At 45.3% G+C, this 21,729-nt stretch overlaps 1 protein-coding gene across 1 annotated transcript; it reads left to right on the forward strand.

Moving 5' to 3' along the window:
• Positions 1 to 404: 404 nt before the first annotated feature.
• LOC119177386 (mite allergen Lep d 7) lies at positions 405 to 18,751 on the forward strand. The gene is made up of 4 exons (XM_037428870.2): positions 405 to 488; positions 5,522 to 5,592; positions 12,625 to 12,991; positions 18,459 to 18,751. Exons 2-4 carry the CDS (start codon positions 5,526 to 5,528, stop codon positions 18,670 to 18,672), a joined length of 648 nt encoding a protein of 215 aa, XP_037284767.1. The 5' UTR covers positions 405 to 488; positions 5,522 to 5,525; the 3' UTR covers positions 18,673 to 18,751.
• The last annotated feature ends 2,978 nt before the right edge of the window (positions 18,752 to 21,729 follow it).

Below are 21,729 nucleotides of genomic sequence, written 5' to 3' on the forward strand. Positions count from 1 at the left end.
AAAAAAGAGAGAAAATCAAATTGCGTTTGCAATTTTAAGAAGTCGTTTATTCTGCGCCGAGTTCGAAAGACGTGCAGCAAAAAAGAACAGTCACCAAACTTCTGCTCCTCATTGGCTCCCTCGTCGGATGTACTTCATATAGCATCCGCTCCAGAAGAACCAACCGAGGATCGGGCCCCTAGAGTTTTCACGTTCTGTTCGCCTTTCTTTCTTTTATCTGGCGTAAAGCCATCGGCGATCCTTGAGTGTTGTTCAGTTCCGGTGTGACCGCCAGAAACTCCACACGGCGCCGAAGCCGTGGGTTCCGGCGCGGCTGACGGTGTCGCCCGCGGGCAGCAGATGGCTTCTTCCCACCTGACGCAGGACCTGTGCCGGCCTCGCCCTCGCCGATGTCTGACGCGATCCTATAAAGGCGCTCGGTCTGCGTGATGCGTTGCACGACAGCCGCTCACTCATCTCCCACTCTTCACGGCCCGCAAGATTCTCCGGTGAGCGCATTTCAACTCTCAGTATAGTCGCCGGACAGGTGGTGGTGTTTACCTGATCACTTGCGGTTAGTTAGACGAACAAACGAGCAAAAAATCGAATCTTTCTGTTCAAAAGTGTGGGACGTTCGTCATGTGAACGAGTCGCCAGGGTCCACTTACCGCTGGCACAAGGCTGCCCAGCCACGCACTGTATAATGTCAGGAAGGGCTATAGGAGATACTGAAATCCCGGAATATTATCGCTGAGACAGTTATTGTCCCGTCCCAGTGCAACTTGCGCATGCTATTGTAATATACGCATATGCCAATACATTGCACGCTTATACTATAATATTTCAACGATCAGCTGGACTTACACGTAACTATAAATAAGCAGAAATCTTTCAAAATGCGTGGCGTTTCAGCCGCAGAACACTTCCAAAAAAATAATCCCGAGTATATAGTGTCCTGGCTAACGTTGATTATATTTTACTCCAGTTTTCACATACTGTAACGTCTTCAGTCAGTACTCTCTCTCTCTTTTTCTCTGTCTTTTTTTTTTTACTTATGCTGAATCGTGCCTTATACAATGACCGTAATGGGCTCTAATGGCTTCTATCTCTTGTTTGTATATGCCCGGTGGTGGAGAGTGCTTATCTCGGGGTGCGGCGGGAGAGTGACGTCTGGCATACATTACGTAGCGCAAGAGTGTACTAGATAGTATCTAGGACTCTGTAGATAAATATCTAGCACACTCTAGTAGCCTCGACACTGTATGCAAAGGATGTGGAGATTTTATTTCTGCACTGCATTTCACAATTATTCCTTTCCAACTCTGCATGTCAATAGATGAGAAAGTTCGGAAGCCGATGGTCGTGATTAGGAAATAGCTCGACAAGAAAAACAGTGCAGTGCGTTCACGAATGCGCCTGCATTTATAGGTGGATGATGATTAAAAGTAGTGATGCTTATTCAACCAACACCACTTTGTAACAAAGTGGACCTAAATAACTACGTCCGCCGTGGCAGCTTAATTAGCAAGTACTATAAGGTGTCGATCCCGTTGCCCAGGGCGCGGGTTCGATTTCCCATCACGTGAGTCGCATTTCGATGGGGACAAAGAACGCACGTGTGCTTACATTTGGATTCACGTTATAGAACCTCCGATGGTCGAAAGTAACGTGGAGTCCCTCACCTATACGGCGTGTCTCGCAATAATATCGTGCTTTTAGCCCGTTAAACTTAAGCGACTGTTATGTCATTGTGCAAGCAATGGCGCTCAGTGATGTGTCTTTCGGGAAGCTGATGCGCTTGTTTAGTAGGTGATACTGCTGCGTTTTTTTTTCTACGCGCTATCGTTAAGGAAAAAAAAAAAACTGCCGCGTGGTGCATGTGTGGGATCAATATGAAAATTTGAGCGGGTATCATGGGTACGCAGGATGATTTCGCATAATAGGCATTGTTTTTGGCATTTTCGGCACGATGTTTTACACTCGAGTAATCCCACGATGGCCTTCGCGCTTGTTTACACGTGGAACCACCGTGTTCTTTTTATACGTATCGAGATGCTGTAACTGGCTTCCAAAACGATGTACCGCGCGTATAGCGCCGCACATGATTACAAGTGTGGGATGACACGTTCGGAATCGTTCATTTTGAGTGGGAGATAATATTGACTCTCAAGTGTGGTATCTGACTATCCGTGTGCGCACTGAAAACGGTTTGAATAGCCGGCGTCTCAATATGTTTATTTCATGTGTGTGCAAGAATTTTTATGCATCTGGGTGAAGCTCTCTTCGCAAACTCCGCGCTGTGTGCCTGCTTGGGGTCACTGTAAGTACATCAGGACTGTGTAGAGTCTAAAGTGTTTGGAGGAACGGGCGACGATGGTTATATGTCTCCGTCTTTTTTTAGCCTATAACGTAACGCGTTTTAATAACCACAGATGGCTTGATCGACAGGCCCTGAAATGTGTATTTTTTTATATTTTCTTTCTCGAACGCAAAACTCAGAGGAGCGTACTGTTGGGTCCATTATTCTCGCCATATGTGGATGGACGTCCAGCTTTCAACCTGAACAATGCCTATAACGCGTCGGGGAGGGCGAGAAACGGCAGCAGTGACGATCACGCGAAAACAAAAGACACGCTCCCCCCCCCCCCCCCCCCGCGCTCTGCCGAATTGACCCACGAGGGTGTCGCACGCGCGACGTGTCCACTGTGTGCGTGGCTTGACCGTACAATAAAGGCGAGATGCTGGAACTCGGATGCGTTTCAGCGCGAACATGAAATGTTCTACAGAGCCCGGTGCATTCAGTCTTCGCCGTGCTTACGGAAAACACGTCTTAACAGTAATGCATGGTGCTTCACGCGCGACATTATTATGAGGGTCTTCGACCATTTGGTGCTCTTTAAGGTGTATACTGACATCGCGAAATACACGGGCCTCTGTGCATTTCGTGCCTTTCTAATTGCGCAATCCGTGGTCGAGATCGAACGCGCGACCTTCGAGTCATCAGCCGAGCACCGTCAACTCGCAGCGGCGCCGAAGACGTGTTTGGGCAGTTCGTCGGCCAGTGCTCAGAAAATCACAATTGTACAAATGCACACACACAAAAAAAAAAGGTTTCCTTTGCCGCGAAATGGGAGCATGCTTGTGTGCTCTCTGTACTTACGGACATGTTTAATTTCCATCAAAGCAGCCAGACGCTACCAAGGTAACCATTGATATGTCGGGTTTAACGTCCCAAAACCACTATATGATTATGAGAGACGCCGTAGTGGAGGGATCCGGAGATTTCGACCACCTGGGGTTCTTTAAGGTGCACCCAAATCTGAGCACACGGGCCTACAACATTTCCGTCTCCACCGGCAGTGCAGCCCCCGCAGCCGGGATTCGATCCCGCGACCTGCGGGTCAGCAGCCGAGTACCTTAGCCACTAGACCGCCACGGCGGGGCTGCCAAGCTAACCATAATCATCCCAATAATCATCAGAAAAGAAGCCCCCCAAAACGCGGCGACGCTTTCGTAAAGAAGCCCCACAGAAGCGGAAATTGAATTAGTTTTCCTTAAAATTTTTATTATAATAAATACGCGCAACTATGATCGATAGCGCAGTTCGTGACCTGGTGGCAATATTACTTTTTTAACGTTGTATTCAGCAGTGTAGTTTCTGTCCGGTTGAATGCACTTTTGCCAGTGTGCGATCAACGTTATTTGTTGATTCCCTCAACGATGCCTGGCTTCAACACTCAAACACTCAAAGTCTTTGACCATCGAACGCGATGATCGCTAAAATAACAATATTTGCTTGGAAAATACGACCATAAGACTGGAAAATTCTACACGCGACTCGGTGAAAGAAGAAGCCTAAATCTGCTTATTTGATGCGGAACTCTGATTTTCATGCTAGCGAAGTGAGATGTCACGACAACATGCATAGTGCGTTCTCGTGCAAAGGTTATGGTGTCTGAAGCGCAAAAAAAAAAAAAAAAAGAGAAAAAATGGAGCACTTTTTCTGGCAATTAACAGTTATGGCATTATCTCGCTGTAATCATTTGCGTCGTATTATCGGACGTAATAGATTAGGCCTGCATGCAGGAAGAAACTTGAGTCTCTTTTTAAGTAAATTTTCCCCGCTGGTCCTCACCGTAGAACAGAGGTGCACTGACCGCTTCTGTATCTGTATCTAATTGTATTAAACCGTTTCCGCCGGTGTGTCTAACTTCCAGCAGTTTTTTTAAGCCCGCTAAATTTGCCTGAGTTATTATTAATCGATATTACACATTAGTGGTCTTACCAGGAGTAATGACCGTGTGCAAGAAAAACCAAAGCAGTTCGTTTATCACTTACCTATACTGTATCAAAATAACTTTTATGTACAAGATTTACGGCGTACGCTTATAATAAAAAATCCAAAAGGAAATATCACAAAAAGATTAGAATTACAGATTTCTAAATTTCTAGAAGTGTTCCCTCTACCGGCCAATAAAAGTGTCTTTTTTTCGTCCCTGTTTTTGAAGTGACTATGCGTTCGATCACGAGTTGCCCGAACGGCAAATCGAAATCGGAACATAAGAAGGGCAAAGTGTGAGGACAGATTCCTTCGACGTCAATGTCACAGAGGCTCTGAATTTAAGCGTAGTAAGGTCGACTGAGCAAATAATTCGACGCCAGTTTTCTTTTGTTTGTTTGTTTTTCGGTCAGTACACGCTTGGTCACTTTGAAACTTTTTGATGATTCCACCAGACTTTCTATTATAAAAGTAAGTGTGAAGAAGTTAATTGACGCAATTAGTTAAATACTAGTTGTGCATTTTCTTGCAAATGATCTGCAGCTGGAGAAAGCATTCACTTGTAAAGCTACGTTTTTTGAGTAAATTTTGTACTTTTCTTTTTTAGGTGTTTGAAGTATAAAAAGTTAAAAAAGCAGCACCGCGTTCATAAATCCTTGAGTGTGTTGCATGCTTCGCTTAGTTGCATTTACTATTGTAGTTTGTAGTAATGGTCGTACTGTAGGTTAGCAACATGGCGTATATTTACTATCGGGGAACGCTCAGTCATCATGATGCTTTGACTGCTTATAGGGGCTCTATTGTTTGGATCAGGTACGTAGCCAGGATGTGGGGGGGGGTGGGGGGCAAAATTTCAATGAAGCGGAGTGTTTTGGCGAGAATAATTAATGAAAAACAGGCGTTTTTCAAAGCCCTCAGCCAGTCCCCCCCCCCCCCCCCCCCCAAAAAAAAAATGCCGGCTTCGGACCTGGTTCACCTTTGTTCTTAATCTCATGTCCCTGTGTATTTTTAACATGACTGTCAGTCGTAGCTCCTTGCACTAAATTTCCGCAGGTATGTTTAATTTTAGCAATACACATATACTCGTAAGCTCGGTGTTTTCGTTGTATATACGTCACCGAGAGGGACGATAAAAATATCGGTCACCATTCCAAAGAAAATATATTTTATTTCGTTTTTTATTTAGATGACATACTGTGAAAGTGTGTGGAAGTTCGTCACACTGACTCATATGCAATGATGTTCTTTTTTTTTCTCTGCAAGAGCCATGTGGAAGGCCGCTGTGATACTGCTGCCATTGCTGATGTGCCTCGTCGTCGCTGATCCGGCGCAAAGTAAGCTGCGTGGAGCCGAGTGCGCCCATCCGCACGCGCCCGACTGTATGCTATATCAACGAGCGAAGAAACATACGCGAAGGTGCTAGCTTCAAGGCAGAATGTTATGTAATGGACTCGTATTACGTGACCGAAAGTCTCGCGGAAAAAAAAATTCTAGCCATCCTTAATCCTGAATGTGTATCAAAGGCGACCAACCAATGGGAATTCAATTACGGAAAAGCTTATCGAACTAGCATCGCGGGCCTGATTACACAATTTGCTTTTGATACAAGGACTGTCAGAAAGAATCAACGCCAGCCAACGGCGATGTGGAACGCGTTACTAGCGACAGTGACTGTCCCATGTCAAATCGCAGGTACACGATCAAAATAAACATGCTTCGTGCTTTCCGTCCCTGATTTAGGTTATATATTCAAGAGAAAGTTAATAAGGGTGTGTTTTACTGATATGAAACATAATTTGTCCTTTTGAAAGTGCTTCTTTAGCCAGCGACGCTACAACTGTCGTTCCCTTCCTCACCTGTTGAGCGTGCATCAGGGAGCCATATCTGCCGGTGACACCGGAGAGCTACGGTTTCCGATGGCGTCAAAGTCCTTCGACTTTAGGTTGGCGTAACACCGAGCGTTCGCCACTCCCCTCCCACCCACCCACACACACACACACAGCCGTACTCGCTTCTGCGAAGTTTGGCTCGGTTGTTGATCTTTCTTTTTTTTTTTTGAGCTTGAATAAGAAACATCAGGACGTTGGGAACCTATATAGTGCTTACACAGAATTAAACACACTTGTTCTCAGTTTGAGCAGCACTCATACTAATGCAGGAATATGCGTATAAAATCAATATTGATTAAACACGAATACAGCTCCTATATTACAATAAATCAGGCTAGGAATATTCAAAATGTTTGTCTAAGACAGTGAAATAACCATTACATCGGATGTTTATTTAAGCACTTCCGCCTCCACGTATAGAGTTCGTCTGACGCACGCACACACGCAGATGCGCGCACACATACGTGTACGTGTACGTACGTACGTGCTTTTGAGTGAGTGAGTGTGTGAGTGTGCGAGCGAGTGAGTGTATGTGCTCTCATGGTGAAAAATATGCATACCCGGCTGTTGCCCATACATGTTGAACCTTGCGCCATTAAAAACCACGCATTATCATCAGCATGAACCTGTATATTTCCACTAACTTATGTATTTGACTGTGTCACAACATATTTTTAGATGTTGATACGTAAAATGTGAAAGAAAAATTATGTCATTTTCGTTTTACCTGCTTGTATGTGCTGCATTTACTTCAGGCCCCATATCAGTGTTGTGTACTTGAATATAATGAAATAATTGAATATAGTTCAAAGTTCACACAAGAAAAATCATAAACGCACTGTTTTTTTCTCCCTAGGTTGCAATTTTTTCATGCATATCACCACCTTACCGAGTGTCATGTTGATTCAGTGGTTTGGCTTCCTCAGCCGTTTTCAGTAGTATATACAGGGTGGTTTTTTTAAGCAATACAGATTATTCCTTAAAAACTATAATAATTAGGCACTTTCCGTCTTCACAGACAATTTCTAGGTCGAGGCGGAAATATTTCGCCACTCAGAAATCATAATTTAACTAACTTATTTCAATCAACTTTCTTGACCAAGTTTAGGGTGGTTGTTTATATAGTGAGGTTGCTCTACGTCATTAATTATGACCGGCCCAGTTTTTAAAAAGCAAAAACATCGCGCGCAGTTTCAGAGATCCATCGTCGAATTTCTGCGGGCCGCGATGCGGGAGAAACCGAAACCAAACGCACCGGGGCCACCAGAAGGGCGGTCCCTGTGACCCGTCACGCGTAAGCTTCCCTTTCCGTAATCGAGGCGAGACTGATCTGCCTCCGTTTTGCATGCGTTCGCATTCTCGCACTTTGCGCATCGTGCAAACGCCGTCCGCGTTCCAGCACTCATGAGGCTTATTTATCCTCCCGCGTGAGGGGGACACGCCACAGCTGGCACCGTGCCAGGGGACCGGACACCGGCCATCGCGAGTATGAGACATCAAAGGCTTTCGCCTTAATATTCGAGTCTTGCACCTTTGAGAATTCAAAATTGGCAATGAACAGATAGCCACCACACATCACGCGCGAAGGACTATTGGTCAGCATGCTCTGCTAGGATACGCAACGTCTCTCGCGCGGCGAGATTCTAGTGTGACGCGCCGTCATACTGTATATAGTGCCTATAAGGCCACGGAGGAAGGAAACATGTCCCGCCGGCGCGCTACGTGAAAAGTGTGGAGGAAATGGCATCATGGCGGCCATATTCACTGAGCACAATGGCGGCGTTGCTATGGTTATGTGTTGTGTAATGGAGCTAGTCTTGCAGAGAGCGGCTGCGGCTAGCGGCGGCATGTGTGCCTCCCCCGGTCTCGTGCTGAGCCATGGCGGACAATATCCGTGCTCTGTGCCACGTTATTGGTTACGCAGTGCTCTCCTGGCAGTTACTGTACTCCTATCAACATTTACAAATCCTTTTGTCCATCACGGGGTTTCAACAGTGCGTAGAACGAGTGCATATCCATGTGTCGTGTAGCGGATGACGCGGATGAAGCAAGTAGTGTTCAGCGAAATTGCGTTGGGCACTATGGCGAAGCGGAACGACGACAAACACCTTGATGGTCAGTGACGTTTGGGCAGTGTTCCTGCTTGTGACAACGGACGACGCTGTTGAGCCCAGCAAGACGCAATGAGGACCATGTGCACATACGTAGTTTCGTGTTGTGTGTGTACAGTAACGACTTGCATGTGCGCATTAAAACAACTTTTCTGTTCCGCTTCGTATACTCTCCCCCAGCATTTCCTGTAATCTCAACGTAACAGCAACCGCATTCAAGTATCACTTGCACCGTTCTCAAAGTCACCATGGTCGCAGAATGCGTGCGCCAGTGAGTTTCATGCTGAACACGGACACAGTGGCCGGACGCTGCGTCGGCCGCGTGGCGGAATGCAACCGTAGAAGGCGCACGACTGATCGTGTTGTCTGTACAGTTGCTGAATTAATGACGTGAAAACACTCTCCGTTGTAGTGCATCTAGCGCGCGTTCTCTTGTACTTGCTTCGTTGTCGGTGAGCTGTTACTAGCTGTTAATACTCGGACGAAATGATTTCGCCGAAGGTGTCGCGCTGGCCCAGAGTGTTGAGCCCCGTTCCATTAGTTTCGGATCATCACGACACGCGCGCTGCGCAGCACACGTGCTTTCCGAGTCGGAGAGAGTCGTGCCTTCTGCTTTACATTCGGGTGTAAACAAGAGCGGAGAATTCGCCCAGTCAATATAGCGGACTTCCAGCTTCATCGCGGCTTCACAACGAGTGACGTCAGGGTAGAGTGTACTAGAAATAAGCACACTGTAGTCAGGGCCTCTCCTACCTTTCCGTCCTCCGTGCTAGAGGCGAATACACCATTTTCAAGCACACCAGCGCCACCAATGGGCGCGTAAGTGGAAAAGTTGGTACGCCGGAGCAACTGCCGCCGCGATGGGTGCGCGGGCCTCACGCTTCACCTTTCTGCTTGCGCGGTTTCAGGACTTGTTAGACACCGTGAATTGGGCAAGGTGCAGCACATTACCGCGTAATTCAATCACTAACAGCAGTGTCTAGCTGCAGGGGTCTCTCGATTATTAATATCTGTCCCACTGTAAGATCTGTTGAGCGGCTCAGAAACGTCCCCCCTCCCCCCTTTTTTTCATTTAGTCCAGTGCTTTACGACGAAAAAGGAAATGAAAAAAAGATACAACTCGGTCGCCTATATATGAAGCGCATGAGTTGTCTTAGATTCGCGGGTGCAATTTTGAGTCGACGTGCATTGACACTGTCGACGAGTAGAATATGTGAGATTCTGATTGTTGAAGAGTACCATAGGAAGGTATAGTCGGCATTTAAAATAAGATACGTTGGTGAACAGCGTGCGCGTCGCTCGCGCTATATACGTAACGAGCAATAAGTGACTACTAAGCTTCATTGCCACTGTAATTACAAGTTGGAATAGTACTTTGAGCAAGAAAAAATAAAGAAAAAGCAGGGAAAAGGAAGGGGATACACGCACCATCTGGCGCTCACTTACTGGCAACTGAAAGTTTCTCACACGCGTGAAAAAAAAAATAAAAAAGGAGGGTGCAGCGTGCGCGTTGTAAAGAGGCACGAGAAGTCAAACAACGAAGGCGCGTGTTTACAGCTGACTAATACAGTAGAAATACTTGTCTTGTAACAACCGCGAAGGTGGACTTACACTAAGTGCCGTGTTATTTGTGACATCATGATCATGCCATCATCATCATCAGCAGCAGCAGCCTGACTACGCCCACTGCAGGGCAAAGGCATCTCCCATCATCCGCCAATCAACCCGGTCTTGTGCTTGCTGTTGTCACTTTATACTTGCGAACTTAGCAATCTCATCATCCCATCTAACTTTTTGTCTCCCCTTCGTGCGTTTGCCTTCTCTGGGAATCCAGTCAGTTATCCATAATGACCAGTGGTTATCCTACTTACGTGCCAGACCCATGTCCATTTCTTCTTCTTGATTTCAACGATCATATTCTGGTTTGTTCCATCACTCACTCAGCTCTCTTCTTGTCCCTTAGGGTTACACCTCCTTCACTCGCTGCGTCACCCTCAATTTAAGCCGAACTCTTTTTGAAAGCCTCCACGTTTCTGATCCGTAGGTAAGCACCGGCAAGGTGCAGCTGTTATATACCTTCATCTTGCGGGTTATAGGCAGATTACCATTCATGATGTGAGAATGCTAGTCGAAGGTGATCCATCCCATCCTTGTTCTTCTAGTTATTTCACTCTCATGGTTCGCCTGCGCGGTTACTGCCTGTCCTAAGTAGACATATTCGTTTACGACTCCCAGCGTCTCTCCACCTATCGCAAAGAGCTGTTTTCTGCCGAGACTGTTGCACATTACTTAAGTTTTGTGCATATTTATTTTCAGACCTACTTTTTTGTGTTCCGTGTCCAGTTCTGTAATCATGAGCTGTAATTTGTCCCCTGAGTTACTCATCAAGGCAAGGTCATCAGCGAATCACAGGTTACTAAGATACTCTCCATTAACTCTTATCCCTAACTCTTCCCAATCTAAAGGGCCCCGAAAACGTCCCGCAAGCATGCGGTGAATAGCATTGGAGTCATTCCATGCCAAACGTCCCTGCCATTTTGGCGACCATTTCAACTGTATTTGGAAAAAAAAAAAAGGTGCTGATATACTGCATTGAAAAAAGTGAAACGGTTGGATAATTCCGAGAGAAAATTTTTTGTCGGTCACGTGGCTGCCTTCTGAACTTCCCGAAATGTCGTTTGGATGTTAGTGGGAAAAATTATTTTAAAAGTACCATTCCTATTTCTATACTAAATTTGGTCTAGATGTTAAATAAAGGTTCTTGTGTAAGGTGTTTGAAGCTCAGTAATATTGGTACAATTTTTCTGGCACGAACGCCTTCAAGAATTTTGCCAAAATGTGTTATGTTTGCATTTCTTTCTATTACGATTCTTCACTTTGTATGAATATTTGAGTATATGAATACTTCCTCTCAAGAAGGTACATTTAGAGAGGAAACCTTTTTTAGACCTCTCAAGCTGCTAAACTTTACAAAAAAAAAAATCACAGCTTTCTCAAAATTGTCATTTTTGTTCATATTGAGACGCAATTTGCACCGTGTGGTGGTCCAATAAAAAATCACCTTTAAACTTAAATCAAAAGCAAATAAACGGTTCTTTTTTCATATGGCAAATTTTATCATTACACCTTTTGTTTTAGGGAAGAAATAATTTTTAATTTCTCGTTGACGGTAACGGGTAATTTCAAGGCGGCAGCTGTCATATGACCAAATGGAAAGATAGGTGCCAATGGGAAATTTTAAAAATTATTATTACCAAGAAACTGCAAATTATCAGAGCAAGGAACGTCACAACTGAATTCTAGTCGTATTTCTTTTTTTTTTTCAAACGCGTTTGGAATGGGCTCACTTCTTTGTACAGCGCGTGGCTTGAGAATTGAAATAAAGTAATAATCTGCGTACCTGAACACTGTAAAATCTCTCTGTAGTTTGATTATACCCGATGAGGGACAAATAAATAATTATTAAACCTATGAACAAGTAATAGTTGAAAATTATGAATTCTGTTTCGGCTCCCATTGCTCACTATGGCACATTTTTTTTACTGCATGTATCGGCACGTGATCATTCATTCGCATGCCGCTCAACCGCTTCATCCCGTATACATCCACTCGGTTATACCTGCACTGACCGCATCATTACTTTTGCATTTCATGCGTAGATATGTACGTGCAGGTGCATTCAGGCATGTATAGCATTTTGGATGTAATAATAGTCAACATTCGGGCCAGCTTTTCATTTTTTTTTTTTTGGTGCTCATACAACGCCAACGAGCAGCGGGCCGTAGAAAACAACTCGTGCTCGACCGGTGCGACGTACACACTTCTTCCATAGTTCTTCGCGCGCCCGCATAGGGTTCTAGTGTATAGTTCTAGGAACGCTTGAAAGTTCGTGAGTGACGCGTCACAGGGACCGCCCTTCCTGCACACCCGGTGCCTTCAGTTTCGGTTTCTCCCGCATCGCAGTCTGGAAATTCGACGGTGGATCCCTGAAACTACGCGATATCTTCAAGTTTTGAGGAATAAAATAGGCTGTCCCTAATTTGTGACGTACAACAACTTCGCCATACAAACAACCACCCTAAAATGATAATTAAAAGGTAATTGAAAAAATTGTGTAATTAATCACTACTGAGTGACCTAATTAGTGCCAAAATCTTTGCGCTTCGACCAAGAGATTGTCTCAGGAGACGGCAAGTGCTTAACCATTACAGTCATTTTTGGGGAAAATGTGTGCTACTTAAAAAAAAAACATCCTGTACATGTTCTTCTGTGACGTCGTAGCGGCACTCTCACAATGCTGTGTACTCGCGGGATGATTCCCGGGGACGGTTAGTAATTGCGGTTGCCACCCTTTGCTGCGTCGCAGACCAAAGCGCATCCGAGCAGCATGCGAACAAGGTGTTCGACCAGCTCTTGGAGAGTGTGAGTGAGACGGAGACGCTCGACCCGCTGCACTTGGCCGAGCAGGTGACCGGCTTTGACCGCACTTTCCTGGTGCGCTTCCATGGTGAGATTCGCCTCTACAACACTACGCTCACGGGCCTGTCGACCGTACAGCGCACCGGCAACTGCCGCTTCCATGTGGACGAGAAAGGGCCGGACGTGCTGGCCGACGTGGGCGTCGGTGCCCTGGATCTGGACAGCAAAGCTCACGTCAAGTTCATGGGCCGTGGTCCCACGGTAGACCTGCACGTGCACATCGACTACGTGCGCGTGCTTCTCGAAGCACTCCAGTGAGTTGGGAATTTGTGATGTAGAAAGAGAGCGAGAGAGATATTATATTCGCAGGCAGAGAGGTCGGCCTGAGCTAGTGAGACAGCGCGTAGTCTAAATGAAGTATATAAAGTAGATGGCGTTGGTCCTTTTGCTCAGCGCCTGACCATTCTGCAAGTAACGTCTGAAGGACCGCTTATAATCTAGTTGCGAGGAAATATTCGAATGCCTTTCGTATCAAAGTTAAGCAAGGTTTGCTTTAAAATGCAACCTGAGTTTGAACATGAAGCATCTTGGTTCGGTTGGCGAAAACGCGCACCCGTATGGCCACACACCGGAACTGACGCTGGCGCCAGCTACTGGCACAGCAAACACTATCAGTCGCGCAAAAAAACATTGCAGAGATACACCCCCCCCCCCCCCCCCATAACTGCAGCCTAACCAAAAGAAACATTTTCGTGTTCTTATCTCACAAGAGTGTGTATATTTAGGGATCTTCTGCAAATTTTTAAGTGTGCAGCACTTTAAGGACCTGTCTTGTCCGTTCATCGATCTCGTGCGGCATGGTCACAGTTACAATCAAGCGCTCCATACAACTTTAAAAAATGGCTAGCAATGTTGGAAAAGGAGTTAAATAAACTAAAAAAGTCTGATATAAAAAATAATACCATTAACCTACAAGTAATTGCAACAATTGCCTAAAAATCACTAAAAATGCTTCAGACACATGAGATTGACTCCTGCGCCGTGCAACACAGGGCGCCACCACCTCGGAAAGCACGTGGTTGCTCCTCCTCCCCCCGGCGTTTCTCCGGTGTCTTCGTCGCTACATGTGAAGGGGGAAACAGCCTGGTGAAATTCACTGCAGACGGCACGTATCTCATACAAACAAAAAGTAGATAAAGCGCAGCAATAATAGTAGTGCGCACGATGCACACTGGGTTTGCGAATCATCCTAGCAAGATCCTACTAGTGCTAAGGAATGCTTATAACCTCAAACAATAATGTCATCGACCGTTTGCAAACGGAGCAGTTGCAACTCTACGAACCAGAATCGTTTACCTGACCGTGCTACACACTTTCTCAGGTTTCACAGCAGTCGAGCTGTTCTCTCTTGCTTTATGATAATAAATCGTGCTTCAATGCACGGAGGAGGAAATTAATCTTTGACCATTTGCTTGTACAGAAGCTCGTTTTGAGGCCTTAAAATCAGTGTTCGCCGTTGCCGAGCCTGGGAAGGGAGCCTTCTTCTTCTCGCGCGCATATCTTTTACATTAATATTGTAACACGCTCTGCCTAACTTTATATCACCTTCACACCACAATATATTGGGATTGGTTTAAGGCCTATACTTTGTATGTCGCTGAAAAAAAAAAGTTCACTGCGTGACAAGAACCGAATCGTTTGCGTTTTTATTTCTTAACTTTTATCTCGAGAGGTCAAAAAAGCGTTTCGTTTTATTTTGCTATGGTATTGAGTACGGTGGCGGAAAAAATAGAGTATTGAATACGCTTGAGGTCAATGTTAATGACCCGGAGATAGGGGACAAATGCAGCTAAGACGAATCCATTTCTTTTTCTACACTAAAACACTAAATTTTGATCAAGCCAGTTGCTTGCTTCGTCTTTTATGTACTCGTCTCTGCCTGAAAGAGTCACTGCTATTCGCTTCCCGAATCAACTTGCCTTGAGGTCTGCAGCTGTGGTACTACGGTTAATGGTGCCCATGGCTGCTGACTTGAATGTCGCAAGTTCGATCATGGCCGCGGCAGTCGCATTTCGATGTAGGCAGAATGCTAGAAGGCCACATACTGTGCGATGTCTTTATCATCATCATCGTCAGCTGGACTACGCCCACTGCAAGGTGTAAGGGGCAGGAGGACGATGGCAGGTATAGGGCGAGTTTCTTTACGGTAGCTAGCTCCCCGCCGTCGTCCACATAGCCGATCTTCGCCATGGAGGAGACGCGTTATTAGAGACATATAGCAAATGTTTATTTACATGATGAAAGAGAAATGGAACTGTACAGATATACCACGTATGTACAAATGTCTTCGGCTTTTATAGCCCGTCGTTTCCTATACACGGCAGTCTGAAGAAGGCGGTGACCTCGGGTGCCGCGAATCAGGTGACGTAAAGTCTCAGTGATCCACCCACCAGAAAGGGGGCCGATATTGGAGCACTCGGCTGATGAGGAACACGGGCGAAAATGTCTTATGGGTAGCACGAGCGCACCTCGCAAAGACGCACCCGGCCCACGCCTTCAAGAACATCGCTGGGCGAGGAGGTAGAGTCTGGAGAGGAAAAATTGAGGTCCTCCGGGGAGATGGCCACTGACACGAACGTCAGCAGTGGTCCATGGCTGCGTTCAGCTACAGTGTTCCAGAACCTTCTCGAACACGGCAGTCCAGGTGCTCGATTCCTGAAAACGGCTATACTGTGACGTCTTCCCGTGATTCCGAACTGTCGGCGCTTTTGTCACGAGCTCGCGTAGGCGACAATGACTGAGGGGAGAGGTGGACCCCTTGAAAACTGCAACAGCGATGCCGTGTCACGCTGTTCGACCTCGCTCAACAAAGGGTTGTTCACGAAACTTTCATCGAGCTCATTGTGACCCGACCACAGCGAACTGCTTGGCACACCTGCAGGACAGCGTCGTTCATGGTGCTTCCGACAGGACACCGATATGGAGGTGAAAGCATCCTTGCAGACCTGCTCACGCACAATGGCGTCTGCTAAGACGAACTGCCGGGCCAAACGTAACAAGGTCAAAGGCATCTTACATGTTCCGCCAATCAACCCGGTCTTGTGATTTTTGCTTCTGCATTATACCAGAAAACTTTTCAACCTCATCGGCCTACCTAACTTTTTGTCTCCGCCTCGGGCCTTTGCCGTCTCTGCGAATGCAATCAGATACCCATAATAATGGCCAGCCAGTATCCTGCCTTTGTGCCCAGCCTATTGTCCATTGCTTCATCTTGATTTCAAATATATATCCTTAACTCCTGTTTGTTTCCTGACCCATGGTGATCTTTTCCTGTTTCTTAAGGTTACACCTATAATTATCCTTTCTATTGCTCGCTGCGTCGTCCTCAATTGAAGTTGGACCCTCTTTTTAAACTTCCAGGCTTCCTCTCCGTGCAAGATACAGCTGTTATATATCTTCCTCTTGAGGGATAGTCATAGACTACCATTCGTGATTTGAGAATGCTTGGCGAATGTGCTCAACCCCATCCTTATTCTGCTAGTTATTTCACTCTTATGGTTCAGTTCCGCTGTTACTACCTGTCCTGTGTAGACGTATTCCATTATAAATTCCAGTGTCACGCTACCTATCGCACAGCGCTGTTCGCAACCGATAGTTTTGCACATTATTTAGTTTTATGCATATTAATTTTGAGACATGCTGTTCTGCTTTGCGTGTACAGTTAAGTAATCGTGAGTTGTATTTAGTTCCCTGAGTTATTCATCAATACACTGTCAGCAGCGAATCACAGGTTATTAAGATCATCATCATCATCAACATCAGCCTGACTATGCCCACTGCAGTACAAATGCCTCTCCCATGTTCCACCACTCAACTCGGTCCTGTGCTCTCTGCTGCCACCTTATACCCCCAAACTTCCTAATCTCATCTGCCCATCTAACTTTTTGTCTCCCCTTCGTGCGTTTGCCTTCTCTGGGAATCCAGTCAGTTACCCTTAATGACCAGCGGTTATCCTACGCACTATATGCCCGGCCCATGTCCATTCCTTCTTCATTTGAACTATGATATCCTTAACCCCGGTTTGGTCCCTGATCCACTCTGCTTTCTTCTTGTCTCTTAAGGTTACACCTATCATTTTTCTTTCCATTGCTCGCTGCGTCGAGCTCAACTTAAGTTGAGCCCTCTTCTTAATCCTTCAGGTTTCTGCTCCGTAGGTAAGTACCGGCAAGATGCAGCTCTTATATGCCTTCCTCTTGAGGGATAGTGGCAATCTACCAGTCATGACTTGAGAGTGCTTCCTGAATGTGCTCTACCCCATTCTTATTGTTCTAGTTACTTCAATCTCGTGGTTCGGCTCCGTGGTTAGTACTTGTCTTATGTATGTATACATCTTTCACAACTTCAAGTGCACTGCTACCTATCACGAAGCGCTGTTCTCTTCTGAGTTTGTTGCACATTACTTTTGTTTTCTGCAGATAAATTTGAAGAGTTACCTTTCTGCTCTCCTTGTATAATTCAGAAATCATGAATTTCGATTCATCCCCCGAGTTACTCAGCAATGCAATGTCATCGGCGAAGCTCAGTTTACCAAGGTGCTCTCCTTTAACTCTTATCCCTAACTCTTCCCTTTCTAGGCCTCGGAAAACCTCCTGTAAGCATGCGGTGAAAAGTATTAGGGAAATCGTATCCCCTTGCCTTACACCCTTCTTTATTGGTATTCTGTCGCTTCCTTTATGGAGCACTACGGTTGCTAAGATGCTCTCTTTTAGCTCTTATCCTTAACTATTCGCAGTCTGGAGTCCTTAAAAACGCGCGGTGAATATCATTAGAGCAGGAACGAATTCAGCCACTCATTTTAGGGGGAAGGCGGGGGGGGGGGATCGGTCACTTGAAGTAACACAAGAGAAAGGGGCGTGGTCACGACTTTTCTGTTTTCACTAGATCCCCTTCATAGTATAAATACTGTTAATGTGGGCCGCCCCCCCCCCCCCTCTCAAATGAGTGGCTGGATCCGCCCATGCCCTAGAGTGCGTATTGAATTTTAAGAGCACTAGTACAAACGTCCCTTATACCTGCTCGAAGGCATTGAAGTATATGCGTTTGATTGTTACTTTTTCGTGATCCCCTATAACTCTGTGTTTCCAGAACTTAATATTTCCGCACTGGATTGCACATGGTAAGATAACCACCACAGACCACTCTAGGAAAACTCAATTTCAAGTTATACCGTCTCCTTGAACGTCGTTATAAATATCCGAATACTGAGCTATGACGATGCATGCCTCACGCGGTCGAAATGATGGGGTTGCCCTCCGCTACGGCGTCTGCCGATCATAGGCCGAGTCGCATTGGGCCGTTGAACCCCATGAACCAAATAACGAGTTTTACGTGTGGGTGCTTCAGCACGAAAATAAATGCACAAAAATAATCAACTGCCAAAAGTATACTGCGCAAAAATGTAATTACGCTAGAAAGACGGCACAGAAATGATTCAGCAAGAACAGAGAAAAATCTGAGTAGTATATATAGTAAGAATATATAGAGAGTGTAGAGCTACGAGAGTTTGTGTTTTTGTAGAATAGAACTGCAGCGAAAAGCAAGTACAAAACTTGTTAAATTAAAAGTGACGAGGACCACAACGGCATCGGCATAAACAAATCGCCTGAAACGCGTGATTTTAACTAATCAGCAATATGAATAGGCTGGCTTATACGCATGTTTGCTTTTTCATGCGATCTCACGCCTTTATTTTTTATTATTATTCTTCTTCTTTCCTTGTAGGGTGGACAAAGTCTTGCAGCTACGCCGTTTCAAGGTCCAGGAGCTTCTGGGCTTCACTCTCAAGATAAATGGGCTTGGACCACTCAGCTACATGTTCAATTTCTTCTCCACTTACTTCACCAAGCTTTTCAAAGGCATTGTCCGCTCTCGTGTCGAGAAGATACTCAGCGCACAGATCGAGAAAAAGATTCGAGAACTCAAACTTGCTATATAAGTGTGCACATTGCGGTGTGAACCAGCTTAATTCACCGGGGTATTCCTCTACAGAGGTCAATAAACTATTGAGCAAAGCACATTTGAACCATCTTTGAACGATCGTATGAACTTTCGAAAGTAGCCGCTCAATTTTTTTTTTGGGGGGGGGGGAAGGGGGGTGTTGAAGAGGTTGGCACAATCACAAAGTCCTAGAAACTCTTCAGAAGAGATCTGTTATCACAAAACTTGCAGCTTGTGTAAGCCAGCATGAACACCGAGTTTTCTGGTTGAGTCCTGAAACCCCTAGAGGATTAAAAACGCTGCTTCAAGTTGTCCCGAACATATATTGTAGATGAGTGAAGAGAGCGTATACCCATAGAAAAAAAATGAAGCTAAAATATAAAAACATGCACCTAAATTATGGCTCACAGTATGTCACGCGCTTATATAACGCAATGCAAGGAGTACGCCGGTATACATGGAAAAAACATTTATTAGGAAACAACTTTGAAGTGATAAAAAAAAAGGACGGAAGTGAAAGAGTGGCCACGAAAAGCGCTAACTTGAAACTGAAAATTTATTACGAGAAAGAGAGAAAAAAGGTATACCCAGTTAGATGGCACACGTGGGTGCACACTTGCGCAGACTGCTAGCAAAAAAGCCAACCCCGCCCCACACACAAAATCACATTGATATGACACCAGACTTCAGTAAATATTACATTCACATTCCAGCAAGCTCATTGACGGCTGGCTTACACACGCGTTGCCTTTATTTTTCATCAGAAAGGCTTAAACAGTCCCTCCTGTTAACTTGTTCTCATGTCTGAAAATGATTGCAGAAGTGTCAGAGAAACCATGTTCACATCCGCAGTGATGGCAACGCATCGCAAGGTGCGAATAGGCTGTTCCTTTAAGGGAACTATGGTGCTCTCTAACATTCAGGCAATGGTCCGACTGACCAATGTAGCCCCGCCCACAAGTGAAAGGATACACCGCACCCAGTTTACAGGGCACAAACTGCAAGTCATGTTTCTCGTTGCACTGATTGCTTTTTCCGCGATCCTCAGAGCCAAGGCGCCTCTGCAAAACAGGACAAATACTACTTAATTTGTTGTTTGCAGAAAAAAAAACATCATCATCTTCGTGTCAAAAATCCGTGAAAATGCGGGATAATCACAGAGGGCCGTTTTTTGAGATACACATTCGTCTGTACGCTTTGGCAATCCACCTTGGCCAATTCAAAAGCCTTCTTTAAGCCAATGAGGCTTGCATGTGGATACCCTGCGCTACGCAACTTATCTGTACCTGTTTATGAACCCTTAGTTGCATGAGATGCTCACATGACCTGCTACATCTGATTAGTGCCGGTCCACCCTCACGTTGATTTGTGCTCCCCTATGGCGTGACTGGAGAACAGAAGGACGCGGGGAGAGCACAAAAAATAAATAAATGGTCGATCGATCACGGAGGCTGTGATAAGTGACTACGCCGCGAGAACACGTCATTTGACAACACGTTATGTGAGGTCATGCCAACGTCACACGTTTGGGCAATCTGGATGGATGGATGGATGCTATGAGTGTCCCCTTTATAACGGGGTGGTGACATGTACGCCACTAGGCTTGAAAGAAAAAATGAAAAGAAAACTTTCTTTTGATGTTGGCCTAATGTCTTATCTACTTCGATTAAATCGATCTTATTATAACAAAGAAATAAATTTATGACCCATATCTAGCACCCTCCTTATCTGCCTCCACTATTTCTGTCCTTTATCTGTACTTTTCTGCCATCAATACTCTAACCGTCTTTTACTTGCTTCTATCGCGGACGTGTTCAGCTTTCCATGTTTGTCCCTGAAACCCAAAGCCTCATGTAGGCTTGTACTACAGTGTCTAGAAATATATTGTACCCACACGTATACCTGGGTGGATATCGCCGCATTTGATCAGAACATTTTTCATCGTTTCCTTAGCTCCCTCGCAGCATGTACATTGTTCTTCCTCTTTATTTAAACTCTCTTTATGACTACGTGTTCTAAGGCAACCCGACCTCGTTTCGAACTGTAAAAATCGCTTCCTCTTGAATTATCGTAAAACGTCTGCCGCCTTATTTAGTTCTTGCCCTTTCGGTAGTTACTGAGAGCCAGCTTCTTTTCCATCGCTGTCATCCAATAAATCCTCTCCGCCTAGCTCTCTGACTTTTCGCTTAATGCTCCTTGTTGCCATATCACCCACACTGCCAGCCGTATATATGTGACGTTATGATGACGCCATCTGGTGACGTAATCACGTAGTGCTGTTTTTTTTTTTTTTTGCATTACTCGTGCTCACGCCGCCAACGCGGGACGCCGACGGTAAGGCATCGGCTTTCGTTTTCATAAACTCTGCATGACGCACGTGCATAACGAGCGAGTAGATTGCTGCGACGGGTATGTGCTGTATTATTCTTGGTAAGCACATTTTTTTTTCTAGTCAAGCGTGCATTCTCGTGACGCAAACTCAACGTGCTAAAAAGCCCAAATATATTTGTGGCACTCTCAAACTCAAGTTGGGCCTTACCAACCCCATCAATTTTCTTGAACCATTATTTACTTTCGTGGAAAAGATGGTAAGCTTTTCGCATTGAAAAGCCACTTTAATACTGTCATAATTGCTGGGCAACTTGTCAAATAATGCCGGAAATCGAACTTGTGTATTTGACTGTTTTACTTAATTGGTGTTGTTGTTTCCCTGCTTTGCAGATGCAGGTTGCTGCAGTAATTTCTCTTTCATCGCTATTTTAAGTTCATGTGGGTCCTTGTTCACACCGCCGTTTGCAGAACAATTCCGGTGAATGTCATTGTGGGTTGTTTCGTTTGTTTGGCGTCGCGTGGTACCACTTAGCCTAGGGTGCCTCGATGGAGGCGCGCGCACATTGATGCACCCTAACTTCGTAGGATACTTTCTCCTTCCACCTACAATCGCTAACTAGTGAAGCTTTAGTCTATGAATTTGTTGATGACAGTTTAGCTGAACACAAAGGGGACGATAATTAAGGAGCATACCAAAAAATGGCATCGCGTTTGGTGACACTTT

This window comes from Rhipicephalus microplus, chromosome X (genome assembly GCF_043290135.1).
Source record: "Rhipicephalus microplus isolate Deutch F79 chromosome X, USDA_Rmic, whole genome shotgun sequence".
In the NCBI taxonomy this organism is placed as follows: Eukaryota; Metazoa; Arthropoda; class Arachnida; order Ixodida; family Ixodidae; genus Rhipicephalus; species Rhipicephalus microplus.

Bases quoted from the DNA above. Each gene is read 5' to 3' on its own strand.
- LOC119177386 (XM_037428870.2), top strand. From the start codon at position 5,526: ATGTGGAAGGCCGCTGTGATACTGCTGCCATTGCTGATGTGCCTCGTC. The intron at 5,593-12,624 runs GTAAGCTGCGTG...GCTGCGTCGCAG, and splicing joins CGTCGCTGATCCGGCGCAAA to ACCAAAGCGCATCCGAGCAG. The intron at 12,992-18,458 runs GTGAGTTGGGAA...CTTTCCTTGTAG, and splicing joins GTGCTTCTCGAAGCACTCCA to GGTGGACAAAGTCTTGCAGC.